The sequence below is a fragment of the Thermobia domestica genome, chromosome 5 (genome assembly GCF_964235325.1).
Source record: "Thermobia domestica chromosome 5, izTheDome1.hap1.1, whole genome shotgun sequence".
Classification (NCBI taxonomy): domain Eukaryota; kingdom Metazoa; phylum Arthropoda; class Insecta; order Zygentoma; family Lepismatidae; genus Thermobia; species Thermobia domestica.
In genome coordinates this window covers 277,073,564-277,095,147 of record NC_137458.1, presented here as the reverse complement: position 1 = coordinate 277,095,147, position 21,584 = coordinate 277,073,564, and the positions used below count along the sequence as shown (strand labels likewise).

Here is a 21,584-nt window from a genome sequence, read left to right as displayed (position 1 = left end):
CCCAAGTGGTAACTAAGTTCAAAAATTCAATGCGAAAAGTTCAACTATCATATATGCTCACTTTCGACATTTTATGAATGCAAAGTGCGAAATTAAGAAATTTCCCCTCCTTCTTTTCAAAGCAGAATTTTCGAAAAATGCTACAACGTGTCCTCTTATTTCTAATGGGGAATTCATATATTGAGCTTGATCGTTCTAACTTTAGGAGCTAGTAAAATACTGTGTTTTTGCCATAAACTTCGACCCTCTCCCTCCTCCCGTAGGACACGAATATCAATCAGAGTGACATGATAAAAACAAAGTTCCAAGTAGGTAGTAACTGTATCAAAAATTTACTTCACACGTTCAATGCTTTTCCCATGATGAGATCACATACTTCCATTTCTTCCAATCACTTCCATTTCTTGAATCTGGAAATAGCTCAAATAGTAGAGCGTTATGACTTCGCTTTCGGGAGGTCGTGTGTTCGATTCCCACTGTCGACCACAATGACGGGTTCAGGATTTTCCTCAGTCCTATCAGACAAATGCCGGAATGGCATCTACTAAACAGGCCCTGGCTGATACCTTCCCAAATCCTTTCCATTGTTATTGTTAGATATTCAGTATAAAATGGCCCCTGAGCTGTATCTGTTGATTATTAAATAAATAAACAAAAATAAACAAAACATTTTATAAACTGTCCCCCTTTAAAAGAGGGAATTTTCGAAAACGCTGTGTTGTGTCCTCTTATTATTATTATTATTATTATTATTATTATTATTATTATTATTATTATTATTTTTTTATGAGGAGTTTGTATATCAAATTTCATCTTTCTACTTGACACGTTTGTGACATACTCTATTTTTTCCATAAACTTTGAACCCTCCCTCTAGGAGATCCATTTTAATCAAAAAGACATAATAGAAAAAAAAGTTGAAGATATTACATACTAATTAAAACAGGAACACTTTCATTTTTATTTACACACACAAAAATCAGCGAGCAAAAAAATACAGAATAGTTCAGAAAGAAATTATAAATGACTCAATTTTATAATATGTTACAGTAAGGAGTAACATCCAATGAAAAAACCAACTATGTGTTTTTATTAAAATATCTATATTTTGAATATAATTACTAGTTTAAAAACAATAACACAAGTCAGACTGACGTACAAAATGAAATAATATGTGAGATTTCTTTTCTGGAATGTTGTACTATAAAAATACTGTGTTGATTAAGTATTATGAACTATGTCATGTTATAATAGGAACAAAAGAATACTGGAGTAATGGGTATACTTCTTTAACATCCTACAATTCAACAGCACCTGAAAAGAAAATATACAACCATCAACTTTATGAATATATACGTAAATATCGTTTTGACAATTATGCAGATAGTTATCGAAATAATGGAAACACTTATAGTTTATAAGACCTCATATGTGCCCGCACGTGGGCTTTGTGGTGGACAAATACTGTTTGCGTGGGTTTTCTCGGGGTTCTACTATTTTCTCCCACTTTCTTTATTCCAGTTATCTTATTATCATCGACTCCCTTAGTCTCAGAGTATACTTGTGGGACGCTAAAGAAAAAAAATCTGGTTATCATTGAGGACACTGTTAGTGGTGATCGTCTGTAGTACGTCAGTCGGGGTAGTATGGAAGGGTGTTCAAGCGGGCAGACGATGGTGATGCAAAATGAGACAGTTATCTCTACGATTCAAAGACAACAAATTTGGTTAGTTGGCGCAAGTGTATCTAATATGGCTACAGTTTATTCAAGGAACGTTCAGTATCTCATGTAAACAAATACACGTGGTGACTGTTTCGTTTTATTGGTTAAAGAGCCTTGGAACATACATGCGGCAGAAGAAAATAGTCCATTGTCAAGTAAGCTGTTTTTCAATGTTTTTGTTGCTTATAAGTAGGGCTCGGAAGTTGAGGAAAAATCCTCTTTTTTACGAGTGCCCGAAGACAAGGCATAACATATGTTCATTTTGGGTCATTGTAGGCCAGAAAATGGTGGATTTTATTTGTCCTTTTCTGCCTTTTTCGGCGTTTTTTTATTGGTCTTTTCTTATTTTAGTTTGGACTTCAGTTTGTGGGAAAAGGACAGACCGTTAACATATCATTAGATTGTATTTCTTTAGCATTATATTCATTAAATATGTAATACTAATCAAATTGGGTCTTATTTTTACGTCTTTTTATAGGTCCTTTTTAGGCAATTATTAGGTCTTCAACTTCTGAGCCCTACTTATAAGGCTCATTACCAGAAATGTAATTTCCTTATAATTAAATAGCAGAAACAAGACTGTATCTAAGAACTAAATTGAATTAATACAATAAAAAAGAATATGCATGCGTAGAAAGTGGCTTTGACCCACCTTACGCGCAAATTACAGTTTACAATATGACCGCGTGCGGGGAATGTATAAAACACTTACACACAGGGTACAAGCACGTACTTCTTGAAAGAAGTGCTGACCAATAGCCAATCATCCGATGACTGGCAGAGTAATACCATTCTCTAATGTTTACATCAGGATCAGATGGTTCGTTGAATGAACTTTAGTGCATTATATCTGTTGCGTAGAAGTCCCCAAGTTGATGACGCCCTAAAAAAATCCATGACAAAACAACAGTAGCGAAAAGGGATAGTGCTTTATATATATATAACTCGCACACAGATCACCGAGCACTGAAGAGGACCGTAGAGCAACAAAAGTGCCTGCTGAACTTAATATCTGGAACAATCTACTGCGATAATCAAAATTCGAGTCTAGTTGTAACCTGAAGATTCGCGGTCGGATTGTGAATTCCAAAGAGCCGATCATTGCCAACAACGATTTCACCCGAAGGCAATGGTGAGAAGTACATGCAAAGTGGAGCGACAATTATTGGAAATGTGTAATATAGACCGATAAATAATATTTCATCTTATTTTGTAACAGCAGGTCATGTTCGTGTATGACGGACAGCCCAAATGAGCTTATATTCCAAATGAGCTTTTCCCTACCGTGAAACACGACGGCGACTCTGCTATGGGATGCAATCTCCGGATACCGTGGGTCTTGTGATTATCCATTACTACCAGTGATTATTTGGATGTTTTATGTGACCGAGTGCATCCAAATATTGTTTCCGGCCAGTGATGTAATTTTTCAAGTGATAATGCGATAATTTCGTACTACTGAACCTGCTGAGGCGTTGTTTCATGAATACCGGCCTGAATTACACCTCTCCTGGGGCTCACCCAATCCTCAGACTTTGAGGTAAATTCTCGAGCTAACACTTCAAAAATGAAAAGAAATCTTTTAGTATAAGGTTCCAGGATTATGCCCGTTAGGCTCGGGGAGACGGATGGTTAAGCAAGTAAATGATGGAAAAATTGGTGGAATGAGAATGTGGAAGGAAATTGGTGTATCCCGAAAAAAAAAACACGATGTTTTCCACCACAAACTTACTTGGCCGGAAATCGAACCAGGGACTTCATGCACCAGAAGTAAGGGCTCTACCACTGAGCCACTATGTCGCTTTGTCGCTAAAGACTCCATAGCAGATATCTATCCTTGCTGACAGAACTGACTGCTGCATTACTTAAGGAATGATATAATATCCCTCTAGGAACTATTCATGATATGCTTCCAGTTCACGATGAATCAGAGTTGTGTAGGCTAACGATGATGGTCCCACATCGTATTAAGCAGATAAGCTGCATTGCATTCGTTTCCATTATTTTGATAACCACCTATATAGTAGACAAAAAGCTCATCTTCCTTATAAGGAAACTATTTCAGAGTAATTTTAAAGAACCTTAATAAAGTTGTGAATCCATAGAGGAAATTCGAAAGGAGCAACGCACTGCTCATCTTAATGCACCTTATGGATAAAATTAAAGTTTGACAGACAATGTTATATGTACAGCTACTTAATAGTGGCTGTCCAATTTAAGCTTCAAGATTATCACACTGTTTGAAATAAATCGAAATGATCCACTTTTATGTTCACAACTTCAAAATCACTACATAAAAATATGTAAATTTACAGTTACAACTCTTAAAGGTCGTGTTATGTCAAAGGCCATAATACTCTGAACTCAGCTACGCACAGACTGTGTTATCCTCAATTAAAATGATCAACTTCCTACATTTAAGTTTGGTTTTTTTATTTGAATTAAAGAAAAAACACTGGCATACTTTCTTTTCTACGACACAGTAGCTACACAACAAAACGAGTCATGTAATTTGTTAAAGAATATTACGGAAATCGAGGAGATAAAATGAAAATTTATGATATATATCGTCCAATGGGATGAAATCGGACAGATTTGGGCATTTTCAGCTGTGCTGGAACTATGAATAATTAGAAAACATTACAATGTGTCCGATGTCACCCTGTGTAGTTGGGTGACTTCGGACACTATAGTACTTCGCGTAATAGTCGGAAGCTGTGTCGCTATGGTGCGAAATTGGACAGTAAACAATATTTGGCAGCAAAAAGGAAGGCTGTCCGTCCTTTATTTGAATGTTTTCATAGTTTTCGGTTACACATTTACAACCATATTTAACATACTGACATACCAATATCCTGGAAACTTTCAAAAGAAAAAATACATATTGGTTTGAAGCAATAGAACAATGGAGAACAGTTCCGTCTGTCCATTAGTGCTTCAGATTAATATACACTTTTGTTAAAGTAAAACTTATCCTTTATTTCACGAGGCTTAGCTAACACTCGGAAAATTTGTTATTTGTCAATCTTATCTTCATCAATTTGCAGAAAAACTAATACCGATCAACTATTTAAATATGGACAAAGATATTTCATCTCCATATCCTTTGCTCCTATATCCGTCACAACTCCAATATACTGTCTTGCAAGTTGTTTTCCAATCCGCGAGTAGTAATAGTCGACCACAACGAAAGCCTCTATGTCCAACACGTTTTCCTGCTCTACTGTAGTCACGTCACACACTTTACTTTTCATATCTCCATTTTCTTGAGGATCACTTGGTTCTACTTCATGTCTCTCACTTTCCTGAACATCCTGTGCTACAATGGACTTTCCAGGGGAAACGTTGATAATTTTCCTTCGAAATCTAGCACTAGCTGGAGTCAAGCGTCGTTGCATGTCGCAGCATGTTTTCAAAACTTGCTGTCAACTTTCGCTGTCAGTTTCGTCATGGTCTTTTAGTTTATCCAAAACACGATCTGGTTGAAAGGGATTAACTCAGTCGCTTCAAATGTCTTCCTGATAGTATCATGATGTGATGCAATTTTATTCATAGTTTGCTGTAGAAGCGATGGGAACGCATCTTTGGAGAGAGTGTACCGTTATTCTTTCCTTCAACCACATAACATGTTTTTCCACGCAATCTTCAGAGATTGAACGAATCAAACATCAAGGGGCTGCAGTAGATGTGTGCTATTAGGTGGTAGCACCACAAAAGAGATCTTGTAACATTCACATTGCTGAATCATTTTTAAGGACAAATGACTCGAAAGATTATCGCCAAGCATGATTCCTTTAGTTCTGAAATACGGCAAGGCAATTGCGGTAAACCAATCTTCAAATACTGCAAAATCAAACCATCCGCTACGACTACGATTGTACCGAGCCTCATCATGTCCTCTTCCTGCCATGTATCCTACACTCGTTCTGCTCTATATAAAACATATAGTGGGAGTAGAGTACCATCGCCAGCTGCTGCCATCATTATTGACACACTGGTTTTAGACGAATCGAATATTCTTTCTGCGTGCTTTGTACCTCTTTTGACAATCACCTTTGCACTTCCTGGATCATCACTTAGGTTAGTCTCATCGTAGTTTATGATGTTACTGGTTACAATATTCTCCAAAATTGACGCATATTATCTAAATACTTTTTTACTGCTTCACAGTTCACTGCAGCTCTAGAATGTTTGACATTTTCACTCAGTTTAACGGTAAGAACGCTGGAACATCTCTTGCAAAATGACCGTGCCCAATCTACGCCAGGTAAATTATTGGTACATCTCCTCCCTCTCTTCGCCCTTTTCTGTCCAGATACCATTTCACAAGATACCTTATATCTTCAAATGTAAAAGGGAAACCTCAATTTGCAGCTCTAAGAATGCCATGCACTAACATATTTTTTTTTTTCTGTGATCTTCTGAGTTTCTTTTTTTGTACTTAGAATGGTTTTGCCTCCCATAGTTCTAATATGTTTCTTGTGCACTTTGTTTTTCTATTGTCCAACATGCACCTGATAAGCTTCGGCTGCTTTACGATAGGACAGACAGTCTTTCTTTCTGGACAGCACGAATAGCACTTTCAAGTCACGCCGGGTCGTTTTGATTGTACGCCAAGCTGCTTCTTGTAATAACGTGGCATCGTCCGAAATCACCCCAGATTCCACTTAGAACCATGCACAACTTCGCAAAATGAGAGGTTATTGCTTGCGTAATCAATGTATATTCTTCGCAAGTAACTGAGGGTTATTATTCTTGCCAATAGGTTACATGTAATTTATTACTTTAATCTTCAATCACGTTGTTTACTAGGGTACATTTTTTCTTGCCTCCCTTCTACCCATGTGTATAGGAGTGGTAAATTACGTTATTGTTCCAATATTCACATCTAATCCACGGAACGCTCTCTATTGATCACCAGCCGAAACCGCGACTGTCTAGTTTTAACAACAGCAGATTAAACTACAAAAACAACGAAATATCTTGCAATCGTCCGATTTCACTCCATTTGACGGTATATGTATGTATACAGGGTGTTCGGGCTAAATTTGACATTGATTGTATATAAACATGTGGGGTGAGAATGTATTTGCCAGAATCTAAATAGTAAATATGTTGACAGAATTGAATTTATCCTGGCGACTTTAGTAAGTCTTCGCGGGCTATCAGCAGGTGAAGATATTGACAATCCAACGTTTCGAATATAGACATTGCATTCGTCTTCAGGGATTGTTATGAAGCGACCAGAAATGTTGGCATGCATATATATGATGACTATTTAGGGAAGATGTATTAATGGGGGTTTGTGATTGGCTGAGGGAAATGCTCGCTCCTGATTGGCTGTTGTGGCTACGAGAAATGGCTTTGTTGAATGTCTCTTTTTAATTCCTGAAAAGGGCTGACCATACAGGGCTGAGTTGATACCCATTGTCTCTATTGAGACTGCTCCTTTCACATGAGATAGCTATGTCTTCCTTTATTGTTCTGTTCCAAAATCTGCTGCACTTGGCTTCTATGGTGGCATTTGAAAATCAATTCTGTGGCCCAGCTCTACGCTATGATCTGCTAGTCCTGACTTTTCGGGTTGCTGAAGTCTTATGTAGCTGTTATGTTCTTTTAATCGTTGTTCTATGGTACGTCCAATCTGTCCTATGTATTATGATTTTCCACATTCATATGGTATACAATATGCCCAGGAGGCGCAAGTGATGGTCGTCTTTCATTGGTTTGAATAACGATATGATGTTGGCTGGAGATTTGTGAGTAACTCTTATACCATGTCTTGCAAATATTCTGATGAGTTTGCCAGAGGTGTAGCCGATGAAAGGCAATATGGTAGTAGAGAGATGATCCTCACTCTTGACTTTTTTGATCACTTTGTGTTGGGAAGCGACGGCCCTTTTTATGGCCAAGTTGACATATGTAAGACTGTAGTCATTCTCAGACTGTAGCGAGCCATTCAAATCAAATTCACCGTAGAAGTGGAGCAGAGTGGGTGCCTCTCTCTTCTTGATATTCTTGTTCGTCGTAAACCAGACGGAACATTACGGATCTCTATCTCAATGCAAGCAGCTTCCATCACAAGTCACGTTGTCTCACAGTGCTAAACACCTTGACCCACAGAGCAGCCTTTGTAAGTGAGTAGAAAAGTTTACAAGAGGAATTAAATCATTTTCATTCGACGCTACAAGAGAGCGACGCTTCTGAACTTGGTCTAGTGTGCAGCTTTCTGATTAGCAAGGGAAGGGAGTAGCTTGTATACATATCAAACAATAAACTATACATATATGTATACTAATCTTAATTTTGAATATTTAACTTAAGAATACAATCTTGTCATCTTCTATCAATGAATTTCCGTTTATCAAGGCTTTGAGTTTGTCAGGACCGCGACTCTTCCTGAGTGGTATATCACATTGCAATATATGTGTGTGTGTGTGTGTTTCGAGAAAAAGTTCCTTCCTTGCAGATATGCCCCTATTAAAAAAGATGCTTCCTTAAAATTTACAAAGCATTATGAATATCAAAGAAACAATAACGAATGTTAGGTTTTAGGTAAGCACAGAAAAAGGACAATAGTGTTCAAGGAAAACACGTGCAATTTTTGACAATAATAAATAAGTAAATAAATAAAAATCTAGTAATTCAATACAATTCGACAGAGTTATAGGTATCAAAAGAAGAAAATATAAGAAATGGTAACCATTCTTACATTGTCGGACTATTGAAGATTTTGCAGGTTGAATTTTAAAGTTCAATTAAAAATATCGTCTTAATCTTTTTTAATAAGATATTTAACACACAACAATACACGAACGTATCTGAAATATGATAAGTACAAAAACGTTACTCACAATTGTCTATTTTCAATATTTCATGTATTACCCATTTATCTTTCTCAAAGTTATTATGAACTTACATTAATTTAGACTACGTAACAAAATAAACGTCCTTCAAAGATCATAAACATACGCCAATTTGAAGCACAAGTTCTTTAATTCCACTAGTTAAAAAAATCTACATTTCCATTCACTGAAGTTTATCTAGAACTCAGTATTTTTCAATATATGTTGTTGCCGGTTCGATCCCGCGTGAAATCTGACAAGTCTGCGTCTCATCTAACCTTCGGTGCTGGAGAGAGAGAGAGAGAGAGAGAGAGAGAGAGAGAGAGAGAGAGAGAGAGAGAGAGAGAGAGAGAGAGAGAGAGAGAGAGAGAGAGAGAGAGAGAGAAAGAAAAAGAAAAAGAAAAAAGAAAGAAATAAAGAAAAAAAAGAAAAGAAAAAAGAAAAGAAAAAGAAAGAAAAAAGAAAAGAAAAAAAGAAAGAAAGGAAGAAAAAAGAAAAAATAATAAAGAAAGAAAAGAAAAGAAAAAGAAAGAAAGAAAGAAAGAAAGAAAGAGAAAGTCAATGTATGCCTGCCACTAGCTCTACTCCAATCGGACAAGACTCATACAAAAGATGCTTCACGTACCATTACAATAAAAAAAAAAAAAATCCAACAGCGTTAAGCCTGCCGAGCATGGCGCTGGCTCTTCACGCTGGTTGTGGTAAAGCGCTCATCTCGGGTGCGAGGGGTCCCTGGTTCGATCTCTGGTAGACACTGCCACGTCCGTATGGTTTCTTGAGGTTCTCCAATCTTCATAAATTATATCATAATCATTCACTTTCATTAATTAATTAATTAGTTTCCTTTAGCCTAAAGGCCATAATCATTGGATGTAAAACTAGAAATTTCACTTTCATTGCACTATTATTGACGGGAGTCTCAATGTACTCGAATTTATACACTTTTTTTTTTTTTGACATGTAGAGCTACAATCCTTACGGGACCCTATGCTGGTATCCTCCTTTAGACCATTTGCTACTTTTTTTTAATATGGTAAACTGTTAATATATAAATAAATGATTACATTTAATTAATCCATATATACCATATAGTAATTATTATTATTATTATTATTATTATTACATGTTTATATGTAATTTTATGTATCTCAAGTATGGTTAATTATTCAGTTATATATTTCAGCTTAAAGAAACTTGCTCTTAATACTGTCTTTACCTAGTTAGAAACACTGCTTCAGTTCCAAAGCACGCAGCAGTTAGGAAATTGCTGTTCAAGGGAAAAGTGGGGGGCTTCACGTTCCCGCAGGATTTTTTTTTTTTAATGGAGTTTATACGAGTGCTTTGTTAAAAGAGCGAACGTCGCCGCCCTCTTTCCGTATATAAGGAACGAGCGACCTCGCTTGAAGATTTATATATATATATATATATATATATATATATATATATATATATATATATATATATTTAAGAGGGGCAGATTGGTTTTTTCTCGGGGGGCTTCATGTAAGGGATGGAATGCCCTGAAATAGTTCAGTCTAAGAATGACTTTAATGTTACGATCCTTCGGATATAGGCTAAACTAGATGAATGGATAAGTGACTTCATTGAACTTAGATGGATTTAATGTTTCTCTGGAAGAAAGTCTACTGCTGAATTTAATTAAGAATCGTATGTAATTCTCTATCCTTACAGATGTAGGCTTCATAAACTTATAGACTGAACTTTAACTAGGATGTTACAGAGGTTCTTATAGTAACGTCCAGTTTGATGTTGCATTTCAACTAGATTTATTTGGTCTTGTATCATACTGCTGGTTAGGTCTCTTGTTTTAGAATCCCAGGGGTCTGGTCCATTTGATGATAGGACATTTAAAGCTTAACTGATGGAACTTTTCATAATTGGTTCCGCTCTCAAAAAGAGGAGGATTGGTCCTATTTGATGCATATTTACCTTTTAACATGATCTTAAATCAAGATCAAAAGTTTTCCCTTTTGAAGCTACCTAACCCTATCTCACCTCATCCTGTAAATGAATTTGATTAGGTAGAATTCTTTTATAGTATAGTGTCTGTGTTCGGACATCACAAGAATAGGAGTAGGCCAAGTGTTCTACAATTGAGGGGAGGTACCTTTACGGAATTAAAAGCTTACACCATCTTGGAAGAGAATACCTCTAGTAACATCCACAGAGCTTTGATTTACATTATCAATATCGAATTCAGAGAGAACATTTTTAGGGGAATTACGAGGGTCATTTCAAAAGTATTGCACACAGCGCATACGCAACCGTTCAAATAGTGTGATCAAGTTCAATTTTATCTCAGTTGTGAGACAAGAGTTTGAGTTTGACGGTTGTGTCTGTGTTTGCTGGTTTGCGTGGCTGTATTCTGAGAAATTCAGTGTTAAAATGGAAGGTAAACCCGACTCAGGTCGGATTACACACAGCGACCAGCGTTCCTATATGAAAATCGAAACTCTACGTAGAAAGAACCCAACTGAAATTTACAATGCTTTGCGAGAGGTTTGTGGAAATAGTGTAGTGGATCGTAGCACTTTATCACAGTAGTCAACTCGTTTCTTTGCGACATGCTTTCTGCTCTTCACTCAGACCACGCGGAAACTATCTGGCAGCGATTTTTCTAATCTTTAACTTCTCAGTAATGATTCTGTAAACTGAAGTGACAAACATTCTGGCCTCATATGCAATTTCCTCACATGTTTTTCGTCGATCCTTTCTCAAAATGGCATTCACAATAATTTCAAAGGTGTAGTCTGTTGCAGTTGATTGTCTTCCACTTCTTGGGTTGTCCGCAGTGCTTACACGAACTCCACGAAAACGAGCTGACCACCGTGATACAGTGCTACGATCCACTGCACTATTTCCATAAACCTCTCGCAAAGCATTGTAAATTTCAGTTGGATTCTTTCCACGTTGAGCTTCGATTTTGATATAGGAACACTAGTCACTATGTGGAATCCAACCTGGGTCGGGGTTCACCTGCCATTTTAACACTAAATTTCTCACAACACAGCCACGCAAACCAGCAAACACAGACAACCGTCAAGCCCAAACTTTGACTCACACCTGACATGAAATTGAATTTGACCATACCACTTAAACTGTCGCGAATGCTCTGTGTGCAAGACTTTTGAAAGACCCTCGTATTTAGGCGCTTATTTTTTGTTCTTAGAAACTTTCATCGTGAGTTCCCACTCAATGTGCACGATCACAGTAAGATTTGAACCTCCGTTAGCATATTTTATAAACTTTTGAATAAAGATTTGATTTAAGAGGAACTGCTGAGTGAATTTGATTTAATGATAGATACGAACTCAGGACCTGCTAGTTTGTAAGAATGCCTTAGTCTCTTATGCAAGAAGTTTGTGCATTCTTTTTGGGCCAATACAATATGTATGGTCGCTTTTACTCACAAACAAAAACTTTGGAATCGTTAAGATTCTCTTTTTTTATGGGTACAATATATACTTTGCGTAAGAACTACTGGCATGTACTATTGCGTACTTTATTCTCTTTCTCTCTTAGAGTACAATAAGGGAGAACGTGAAGAATTAATATCCAGAAGAAGGAATTAATAAGATATGCCACTATTTTTCTTTTATATATATATATATATATATATATATATATATATATATATATATACAGGGTGTTAATGAACTATACCGACAAACTGAAAGAGGTGATTCCTCACATCAAAATAATAGAAAAAGTTAATATGGACCTATGGGCGAAAAGTGCATAGTTTTAGAGCTATGGCTGTCTAAAATCGCGAAAAAGATAAATTTCAACAGGTCCTATTTCGAATTCCCAAAACTGTGGATGGTGGTCTTTATCAGCGTAAAGGAAGTCACGCACACATAATCCAAAAATGCATATTACATCAATTTTCAATGGGTTTGCAGGGTATTCTGTACAAGGTATAATTCTCAAATATCCTATCAACAGAGTTTTCAGATATACTCTGATTTCAAGGAGGGTCCAAAGTAGGCACGAGGTAAGCCTTGACAACAATCTACATCCAGTGCTTCGGAGGGAAGTCAGAAGTGTTAGGAACCGGCAGCTCCATGTTTTTTTGAGTTCAGAATAACGTGTGATGCGATGTATTTCTTCACGTTATATTTCACGTCTTCTTCACTGATAAGCGTGAAAGAAAATATCGCAGCATACTTTTTCTCGAGTACGAGAGATCGTGCTGTTGACGATCCTTAACACTTCCGATATCACGCCAAAGGATTCCGTGTTCACTACTGTCAAGGCTTATCGTTTGCCTACTTTGAACCAATCATAAATCAGATCATATCTCAAAATTCGGTTGATGGCATAACTAGGAATTTCACCCTTAAGGGAATACTCTACACACCGATTGGACATTAATGAAATATGCGTTTTTGGATTGGGTATGCGTGACTTCCTTTATGCTGATGAAGACTACCACTCCACGATTTCTCGAATTCGAAATAGAGCCTCTTGAAAATTGGCCTTTTTGCGATTTTGTACAGCTCTAGCTCTGAAACTATGCACTTTTCCCCACAGGTTCATAGGAACTTTTTGGCTTATTTTGATGAGGGGAATCTTCTCTTACAGTTTGTCGGTATAGTTCATTAACATCCTGTATATTATATATAAGTACAGCTTATAGTCGCATAATACATTTTTGGTTATAATACATGTTAAACGACAAAATTGACTAAAGAGGGGAGGAAGGAGAAAATGAGCGGTCTAACATAACGCCATTGTTAAATTGTAAAGTACTTTGATTTTTCTCTATCAGACTAAGGAAGGAAAAAGGAAACAAACAACAATGAATTGAGAATTTTGACAATGTAAAGTATTATTGTAGATTATTTATTTTTTTAGTTCATAATATTCTATGTAAGTGTATTCTGCATAGTACTTTTAAGCATAGCAAGTCGCTCGTTTTGCAGCCAATGATAAGCCGTTAATATGGTATGGCTTGAATTTTCTGTGGTGAACTTATTTGGGGTGCTTGTATCCGCATAATAAAACCATTCTCTAAACCGATACAAATTTTTAGGCTACTTGTATATTCGAATAAGTACGAGGCCAATATAATTTGTACACATTATTAAAAGAAACACACACACATATTTTTGCCAACATTACACTGACTATATTATACAACTAGCCTTTGGCTGGCTGGGACTCCGCCCCCAGAACCCTACGTTTGCTCGGTCTACGGACTCACATATCTTATGCATCAGCCTTTTGCATCAAGAGTGAATTTAGTGCATTTGGTCTTAACATTTCCTAAAATTTGACCCAGCTGAGGGATTTCGCCGCCTGACTACCACGTTTTCTCGGCGTACGACCTCGCACCTCTTAAACCCACAATTCTGTTAAATTTCAAGTTTCTTTTCGTATTTCAACTATTTACAAGATAAGATTTTGTATCCCAAGAAAACACCCATTTAAACAACATGGCAATTACTTCATCCCCCCTTTACACCCCTTAAAAATTAAAAATATTCACTTTTGGCAATTTTCCTGTAGGTTAGTCCTGGAAGGCTAGAATCATGCAAAATTTCATCATTCTAATCCTGTCGGAAGAGCCTAAACATTAGAGTGTACAAGATGTCCCATATAAATAACATGGGAAAGATTTTTCAGTTCTCATAAAACCACTCTACAGTTGGTGTTTTACTTAGGTAATGCTAATGAAAACGTTCAAGCATACAGAATTTCAAGTTTTTATTCCAATTCCAAGTACCAAAACTATTAGATTATAGGTCAAAAAAGTCAATTTAAATAGCATGGGGAATTTTTCATCCCCCTTTAGACTCCCTAAAAAAAAATCAGAAATATTCACTTTTGGCAATTTTCCTGTACGTAGGTTAGTCTTAAAAAGCTACAATCCTGCCAAATTTAATCATTCTAGCTCTACAGAAATGCCTAATAATTTTGGGGTGTAAAAGGTGTTCCATATAAATAACATGGGGAAGATTTTTCAATTGCTCATAAATCCACTCTAAAGCTGGAAATTTTTATTTTTGGTGATTTACTTAGTTAACGCTAACGAAAACGTACAAGCATACCGAATGTCAAGTTTTTATTCCAATTTCAAGTACCTAAAATGTGAGATTATGGATCAAATAAATAAATAAAATAAAATCAAGTAAAATAAAATAAAAAAATACATTTAAATAACATGGGGAATTTCTCCATCCTCCCTTTAGACCCTTTAAAACTTAAAAAAAATATTCACTTTTGGCAATTTTTCTGTTGTTTAGTCCCGAAAAGCTACAATTATGCGAAATTTCAAATTTCCACGTCAACCGGAAGTACCCCTTTATTTTATGTCAGCTCATGTAGTTTTATATATAGTAGGATATATATGTATATATGAGAATAAATTATCGCATTTAATTATACCTAATTAACAAGGGCTTAGGAGGCACGAAGTATCATATTACCACTACATTGAATTGTAGATTTCTTTATTCGCGCCGTTAATACTACTATTTCCTATAGTCATTCACTGTAATTTGGCACCTGATAGTACTTCAGAGAAAATACAGTTTTTTCGCATGTATAAACCTCATAATCTAAAAAGTAAAGGTGCGTATAATAGTTGAAAATAAAGATATTGCTTCTACATTTACAGAAAACTTTATTTTAGCAAAAAAGAAGGTTCTCGTTTAAAGTACTAATAACTGTACTTTACCTAACTACTTCTCCCTAATCGAATGGCAGAGGCAAAGTTCACCCAACAACACCAACGATTCATCTGCAAATTGCCCACACGCTAGCGACAACTATTAGCCTAACTGTCAACTATTAGAAATTAACGTGACTGACAAACTGAGGCGTCTCAGTTTTATAATAGGAATATGTATCAAGTATGTGTTGCTGTGTTTCCGGATGTGCACATTTTTCATACAATTTGCGTGTATATACTACATTGGTCTGTTTATTTTTTTTGAAATGATCTTTTAAAACCTTTAGAAGTCCAAATAACTACATGTAGCTACTCTCATGTATCCCCCTTGAAGTCCAAGTAAATATATATGTATAGTTAACTTGGTTTTAAATGTAATATTTTTTACGTTTCTCTTTCAAAGTATATGTATATTGTTGGTTTCATTTACTAGTAAATACATTTCTCTTACTGTTTATATGAATTTTCAATTGAATTTACAATTAAACATACTTGTATTAATATGGGGTGCGTCGGGGTGGAATGGAGTCGTCTTTATTGAAAAAAAATATCAAAACAGGTTTATTTTTTATTATTTGTTGCAAGGTTTTCAGAAGAAACTTTTTTTTTCTTTCATTATACAAGCTTTGCTTTTAGTAAACTTAAATCCGATTTAAACTGCTTGCTGAAACTGTTACACGTTAATAATTTTTGCAATAATTGTACTGTTTTGCTCAGCGAGTGGTTTAAATCGGACTTTGTTCCCTTCAATGTGGTCTGTCTTTTAGATTTCAGAACCATCGCAGCTTTTACGGGGGCGGAGGAGAGGGGAAGTGACAAATTAGTTTTTCTTTTTTCTTTCTTTCTTTTTTTAATAAAAGAAATTGAAATTTTCATTTCCGACGCTTCTCTTTTCCTTAGGCTCCGCTTCCTTCAATGGGCATAAATCGCACCTTTTATAAATCTTTGATCTATTCTACACTATTTTTTTATTGTGAATTTTAGGATTTTAGTTCTGGGCTTTCGGCATCTATGGCCATGTTAACCCGTCACGTATGAGGGATGATGTCCCTCGGTGATCACATTATCCGGGGAAATGGAGGGAAGGAAGCGGCGTGGGGCCTATATGTTAGGTACCCCCCGGCATTTGCCTGATATGAATGAGGAAAACCCAGGAAAACCTCATTCAGGGTGGCTGGCCTGAGCAAGCTTTTTACATTTTTTCGACCGAGGGGTTCCTCCGCCGGAAATCGAACCCGGGCTCGCTCGTATTTTCTTCCTATGTCACGTCTCAAAATTAATTATGGAATGCTCTGTTGGTGTTTGAAAATAACTATGAATATTGCATTTAGTTCAAAATGTTGCTTAGAATCCAAGGGAGTTACATGGTGGAACATACTTCGCCCCTTAAAGGCTAATATGCAATGAGTATAGGAGCAAAATACGTTTGTGTATGTTTATCTTTCTATTTCACAGTAATTTTAGTAAAATTTTCTGATACTGATTGAATATGTCATGTATTTTGACTCAGATTTATCACTCATCCTTATTCACTGGGTTTTAAAACATAAGATTACAGGGTCATTCGATCAAAACTTGTCACATCTCCAACTTGAGTTTGACAATTTTAGTGGAAACCAAAAATGGGCAAGTTTGCATCGTATAGCAGTGGTATTTTTTTGTTACTGTAAACAAAATCTAAAATAGTTCGTTTACTTGCATAAGACTAACATTCTAAGATTGCAAAACATAATATATATCTAAAAAAAAAAAAATAAATACTTCGCCAGTTTTTATCGTGCACCAGTTTCAATTTTTCCTAAATTTAATAAATAACAATTCGATCAAAGTAATAATATTATTTTAGTGTATTAGTTAATTATACGCCTTCTTTTACTTCCCACACCATTTAAACAAAATATAAATATCAAACCTGCAAACATTTTTCACGGAAACTTTCGCATCAGACTTTTCAACATCCTCAATCGTCTCAGGCAGAACATTATGCATAGTTTCAGGCAATATCATGCATAATAAAGCAGCAAGCAGAGCGAAAGATCCAAATATTGTACTTGGAATCAGTCTTCCATATAAACCCTAGAATTAATAGAATGAAACAATTCACACGAACACTTTTATTTCATACAGAGAATCAAATCATGTTACCAGAGCATTTTCTCGCACTTTACTAGCAATTTCAAGTGATTCAATTCATGTCAAACATCGTTTTTTTAAAATACGTAATAGCGCTTTTGGAGTGTTATTTCTTAATTCGGGAATGAGATTATGCAGACGGGGTAGTAATAGGTAGGTCTCGGCTTCTGATCTCGCGACCGGCTGTCCTAAATAGGATTTTCTTCTCAATTCCATCTTAATAATGTTGAGATAGGACTTAATACTGTATATAGGCCCTAGCGGATTTACTTCTAGAATTAATTCCTTCCAAATTTTCAATATAAAATATAAAATAGTTCTTTCACAGCGTATCTGGAATGTTGTTATATGAAGTAATTAAAATATTATTCACATTTATATTAGCGTAACTAATAAATTCAATTAATACAAAATTAATTTTAGATACTGAAGTATAAATTAGACGCTGCAAGGGTTTCCCATATGAGGCCCCTCAAGTAACTTATGAATCCTGTTAAGCAATGTAACATAATAAACAACATACATTATCATTACTGGAAACAAATTATGAAATCAAAAAAGTTATAGAATTTAAGTATTTTCTGGTTATTGTCTCTTTGTGAAGTGTTACTCCTGACATGATGTGACCTATCGATAAAATGGTTTGCAAGATCAATATGGACTAACCTAAAATGAAAATTAAGAAGTTACATTATTATTAAATATGCCGAAGTTGCTTACCACACTCATGTTCTTATTTTTGTTTGACTGGAAAATATAATGGGACTTGTAAGCTTACCGTTTCGCGATTATGCCCTAAAGGCTAAATGAAGAAATTTATGAAAGAAATCGGCGAAATAAACTGAGTGAGAAAAAACCCACGGATATTATCTATCACAGGATAGAACAGATGAAGCTTTACCTGCTTTAGGCGCGATTTCCTTCACATTCTCGGCTAATCAGTGGACTCATGCTTCGAATTCAGAGTATAAAACCTGCGATCCTGTAACTAAAAGTGTTGTTAAGCTTCATTCATCAGGATGTTTAGTGGACCGTGCAGCAGCAAAGCGCGAATGGAAAACTTGATTAATGACTGTACCGTAAATCCGCAAGGTGGAATATATAAATCTCTAAGCGTAAAGTGAATATTTTTAGTGTGTTTATAGGACAGTTCTTCAAACTGCTTATGTTTACAACACAGTTCTCTTATATTCTACTTTATATATAAACTCGTTTAGGCGCTAAAGTAACACTATGTACAATGTTTCAGGTAATCTACTCTTCTAGTACTCTTCTATGGAATTTAATAAAAGAAAAAATGTTACGTTAACAACTATCCATCCATATGTTGTCATCACGCTGCTGTAGTGCGTCAAACAGATGGTACAATTGGGGAGGAGCAGTGTATCCGAATACCAGTCCTACTGATACGGCTAGCCGACACAGGTGCAGTCCTACATTCAGATTTGGGGATCAGCGTACAACTGCGGTTCAGTCCTACATTCACTGTATGATTAACAATTCCATACCGTAAATATTAAAAATCTGTAGCTCCAAAACCCAAAGTCACCCTGTAGAAAAATGTTTCGGAGATCAAATAATCCCCTTTTGTGTCTCACGGGTTGGACTATTACAGGAAACTTGAAGAGTACAGTGAAGAAAGGAACTTGGATAGGAATGTAAAATGGAATAATCATTAAAGTAGGACAGCTTCGAGTACTAGATGAAGTGAACAAGTAATATGCTAGATGTAACAACTATTTAAGAGATTAGATGGACCAAAACTAAGCTTAGCGATCGGTCTGTGATTTGTGGAATTAAAATCTCGTTTCGGAACGGGGATAATTCCAAACAACGTATGAGAAATCAACCTCAGCAGACACAAGTATCAAGAGAAAGTATGAAAAGTTCAAGACTATGGGAAGTGTGTTAGATTTGCTTTGCAGTAAAAGGTTAGGAACAAGTGACGATATGATTGAGACAATGCAGGAGAGCATGGAATGAAATTGCTTACACGAATATTCTTAGAACTAGGAATACCGACGTCGACACTATACAGTATCGTACCGCAAGAAGATAAAGGTTGGGGCTTAAATGTTAAAATTTGTACACAATCTGATAGACGAAGATTGTGATATAAGAATGAAATTTTGTGAATCAAAGCTTAACGTTTACAAGATGATAGTGCTGTCTTAGATTGTTTTCAAATAAGGCCACGTTTTATGTTTCGGGAAAAGTGAACAGGCACAACTGCTGAATTTGGGGTGCTGAAAATCTGTACTCGTATGAGTTCAAGATGCACACGCAGAGTTTTCCCATACTCAATGTGTGGTGTGGTGCACAGTTCCAATCCACCGCCATATTTTGTCCTTACGGTTCGGAATTTCTAAACGAACAATTTCAGGAGAGATGGATTAGCCTAAGAGGACTCACACCTTTGCCTGCAAGATCACCAGGCTTGAAACCTTGTGATTACTGGGTATAGAAACATGTAAAAACCAAGGTATATGCATAAAGACCAGCTAATCTGGACGACCTGAGAGGGAAGTTAAGTGATATGATTCTGAATATACCGGGCAAGCACCGTTAGGAAGCAATTATTGGTTTCAGAAAACGTTTGCAACAATGTTTGAACGTGAATGATGCACAATTGGAGCTTTAGCAATGAACCTAAACAAGCGGAAAAAAAAAAAAAAAAAAAGTTTGAACCTTATTGAAAGTACACAAACTGTTGAATTATATTTCTAAGATACAGAGTTATAGTTTTCAAAATACAAAGTTATACTTTCCTGCAAAATTTTATGAACCACCTGTATATATGAGGCGTTCCAGGCAGTAAGGACGAACTCAACATGTTAAGTTCGCCATTACTAGCTGGAATACCTCATACACATACTATAAAATTAAATTGCTGTAACATCAAAATACCATTTTTTTCTCCGCTCTGCTTCTAGTTTCCGCAAAGAAATGTCAACATGGAATAAACACAAATGACTCAAACAAATTAAGGAAATTGATTGTACAGTTATTCAAATAGAAAGAAACAGGAAAAAGCACATGCACGAAGTCGATTCAATACAATGCACTCTTAACATGGATATAACTGGGCCGAACTCATGGTACTCGAATCATAACTAAACGCAGGTGGAACAAAAGCTGAGAAAACAATCTTGACAGATAATAAGGTAATTCTGATGGAAGATCACTAAATTACAAGAAGATTGCAGTTCTCTGTTAACTAAGTGATACTGAGATCTTTTGTTTGTTTGATTGATTGACATGTATATCTTGTGTTACAAACATCCATCTCGTCTATCTTTCCGAAGTTCTGAATTTACATCCACAGGCTGGATACTTTTATAACCATAAAATAAACTCTTGAAAAGCACTCATATAAATTATATATATGAGTACGTCAGTTCTACCCATGGATGAAAGCTTTTCAAACAAAGATTAGTGATCAAATTTCTCCTAAAAGGAAATGAAATTGAGTGTTGGAAACCTCCCCTTGACGAAATTTTGCCACTAGATGATATAGTGCAAAAACTGTTATGTTGGTGCGAATTAAATGTCCAATCTAGGTGCGTCATTTACAAAAGCGACAAAAATAAAAGCTACAACAGTGGCAAATCAAATAGCCTCCGTCTTTAACCACATATTTTTCCATCACACAGGCAACGACTGGATTTCGTGACGATATGGAGTAAACGCTCAATTTCACGTTGCACCGTTTAAATTGTCACAGCACATCCATTTTAAATCTAAAGTGATAATCTGATGTAGGAAACTTTCCCCGGTATTCTTTACACTCAGAAAGCTGTTGTACTTCTTCAGACCGTGATTTTTGTTGGCCAGTTTCAATTTATGTGACACCCATTAATTCATTTTTTTTTTCCATTCTACCCACTCCGCGCACCCGCCGAACGACAGTGTTTTGTATGCCATCGTTTGCAATGGAACTGAAATTCTCATCCAAACATGATGTTGGTTGATGCCAATGGAGCTCATTTTGCAATGTTGTGTTACCGGAGCGCGAAATTTGTCAAGTTAACAACGAATGGTGCGTTTATTCACTTTTTTTTTCTTGCTTGCTTGCTTGATAAATAATGTCTCAGTTTGAATTCGCAGAGAAAAATCACTTGCGACTATGTGTTCTCCATTATGCACCTGTTCAACAACGTCTGGACGTGTACAGAGTTTGTGATGT

At 36.0% G+C, this 21,584-nt stretch overlaps 1 protein-coding gene across 6 annotated transcripts in view; it reads right to left on the bottom strand.

Moving 5' to 3' along the window:
- Positions 1–1,082: 1,082 nt before the first annotated feature.
- The window catches only part of LOC145686640 (organic cation transporter protein-like), a 192,899-nt gene continuing 172,397 nt past the window's right edge, over positions 1,083–21,584 (bottom strand). For 5 of the 6 annotated variants that reach the window (XM_081760110.1, XM_081760109.1, XM_081760111.1 and 2 more), the window contains 2 exons: positions 17,178–17,341; positions 1,083–1,314 (listed from right to left, as the gene is read on the bottom strand). In XM_081760110.1, the coding sequence (XP_081616236.1) occupies positions 1,305–1,314; positions 17,178–17,341 (174 nt within the window). In that variant the 3' untranslated portion in view covers positions 1,083–1,304. The remainder of the gene's footprint in view (positions 1,315–17,177; positions 17,342–21,584) is intronic. The other variant, XM_081760114.1, reaches the window with a different exon arrangement.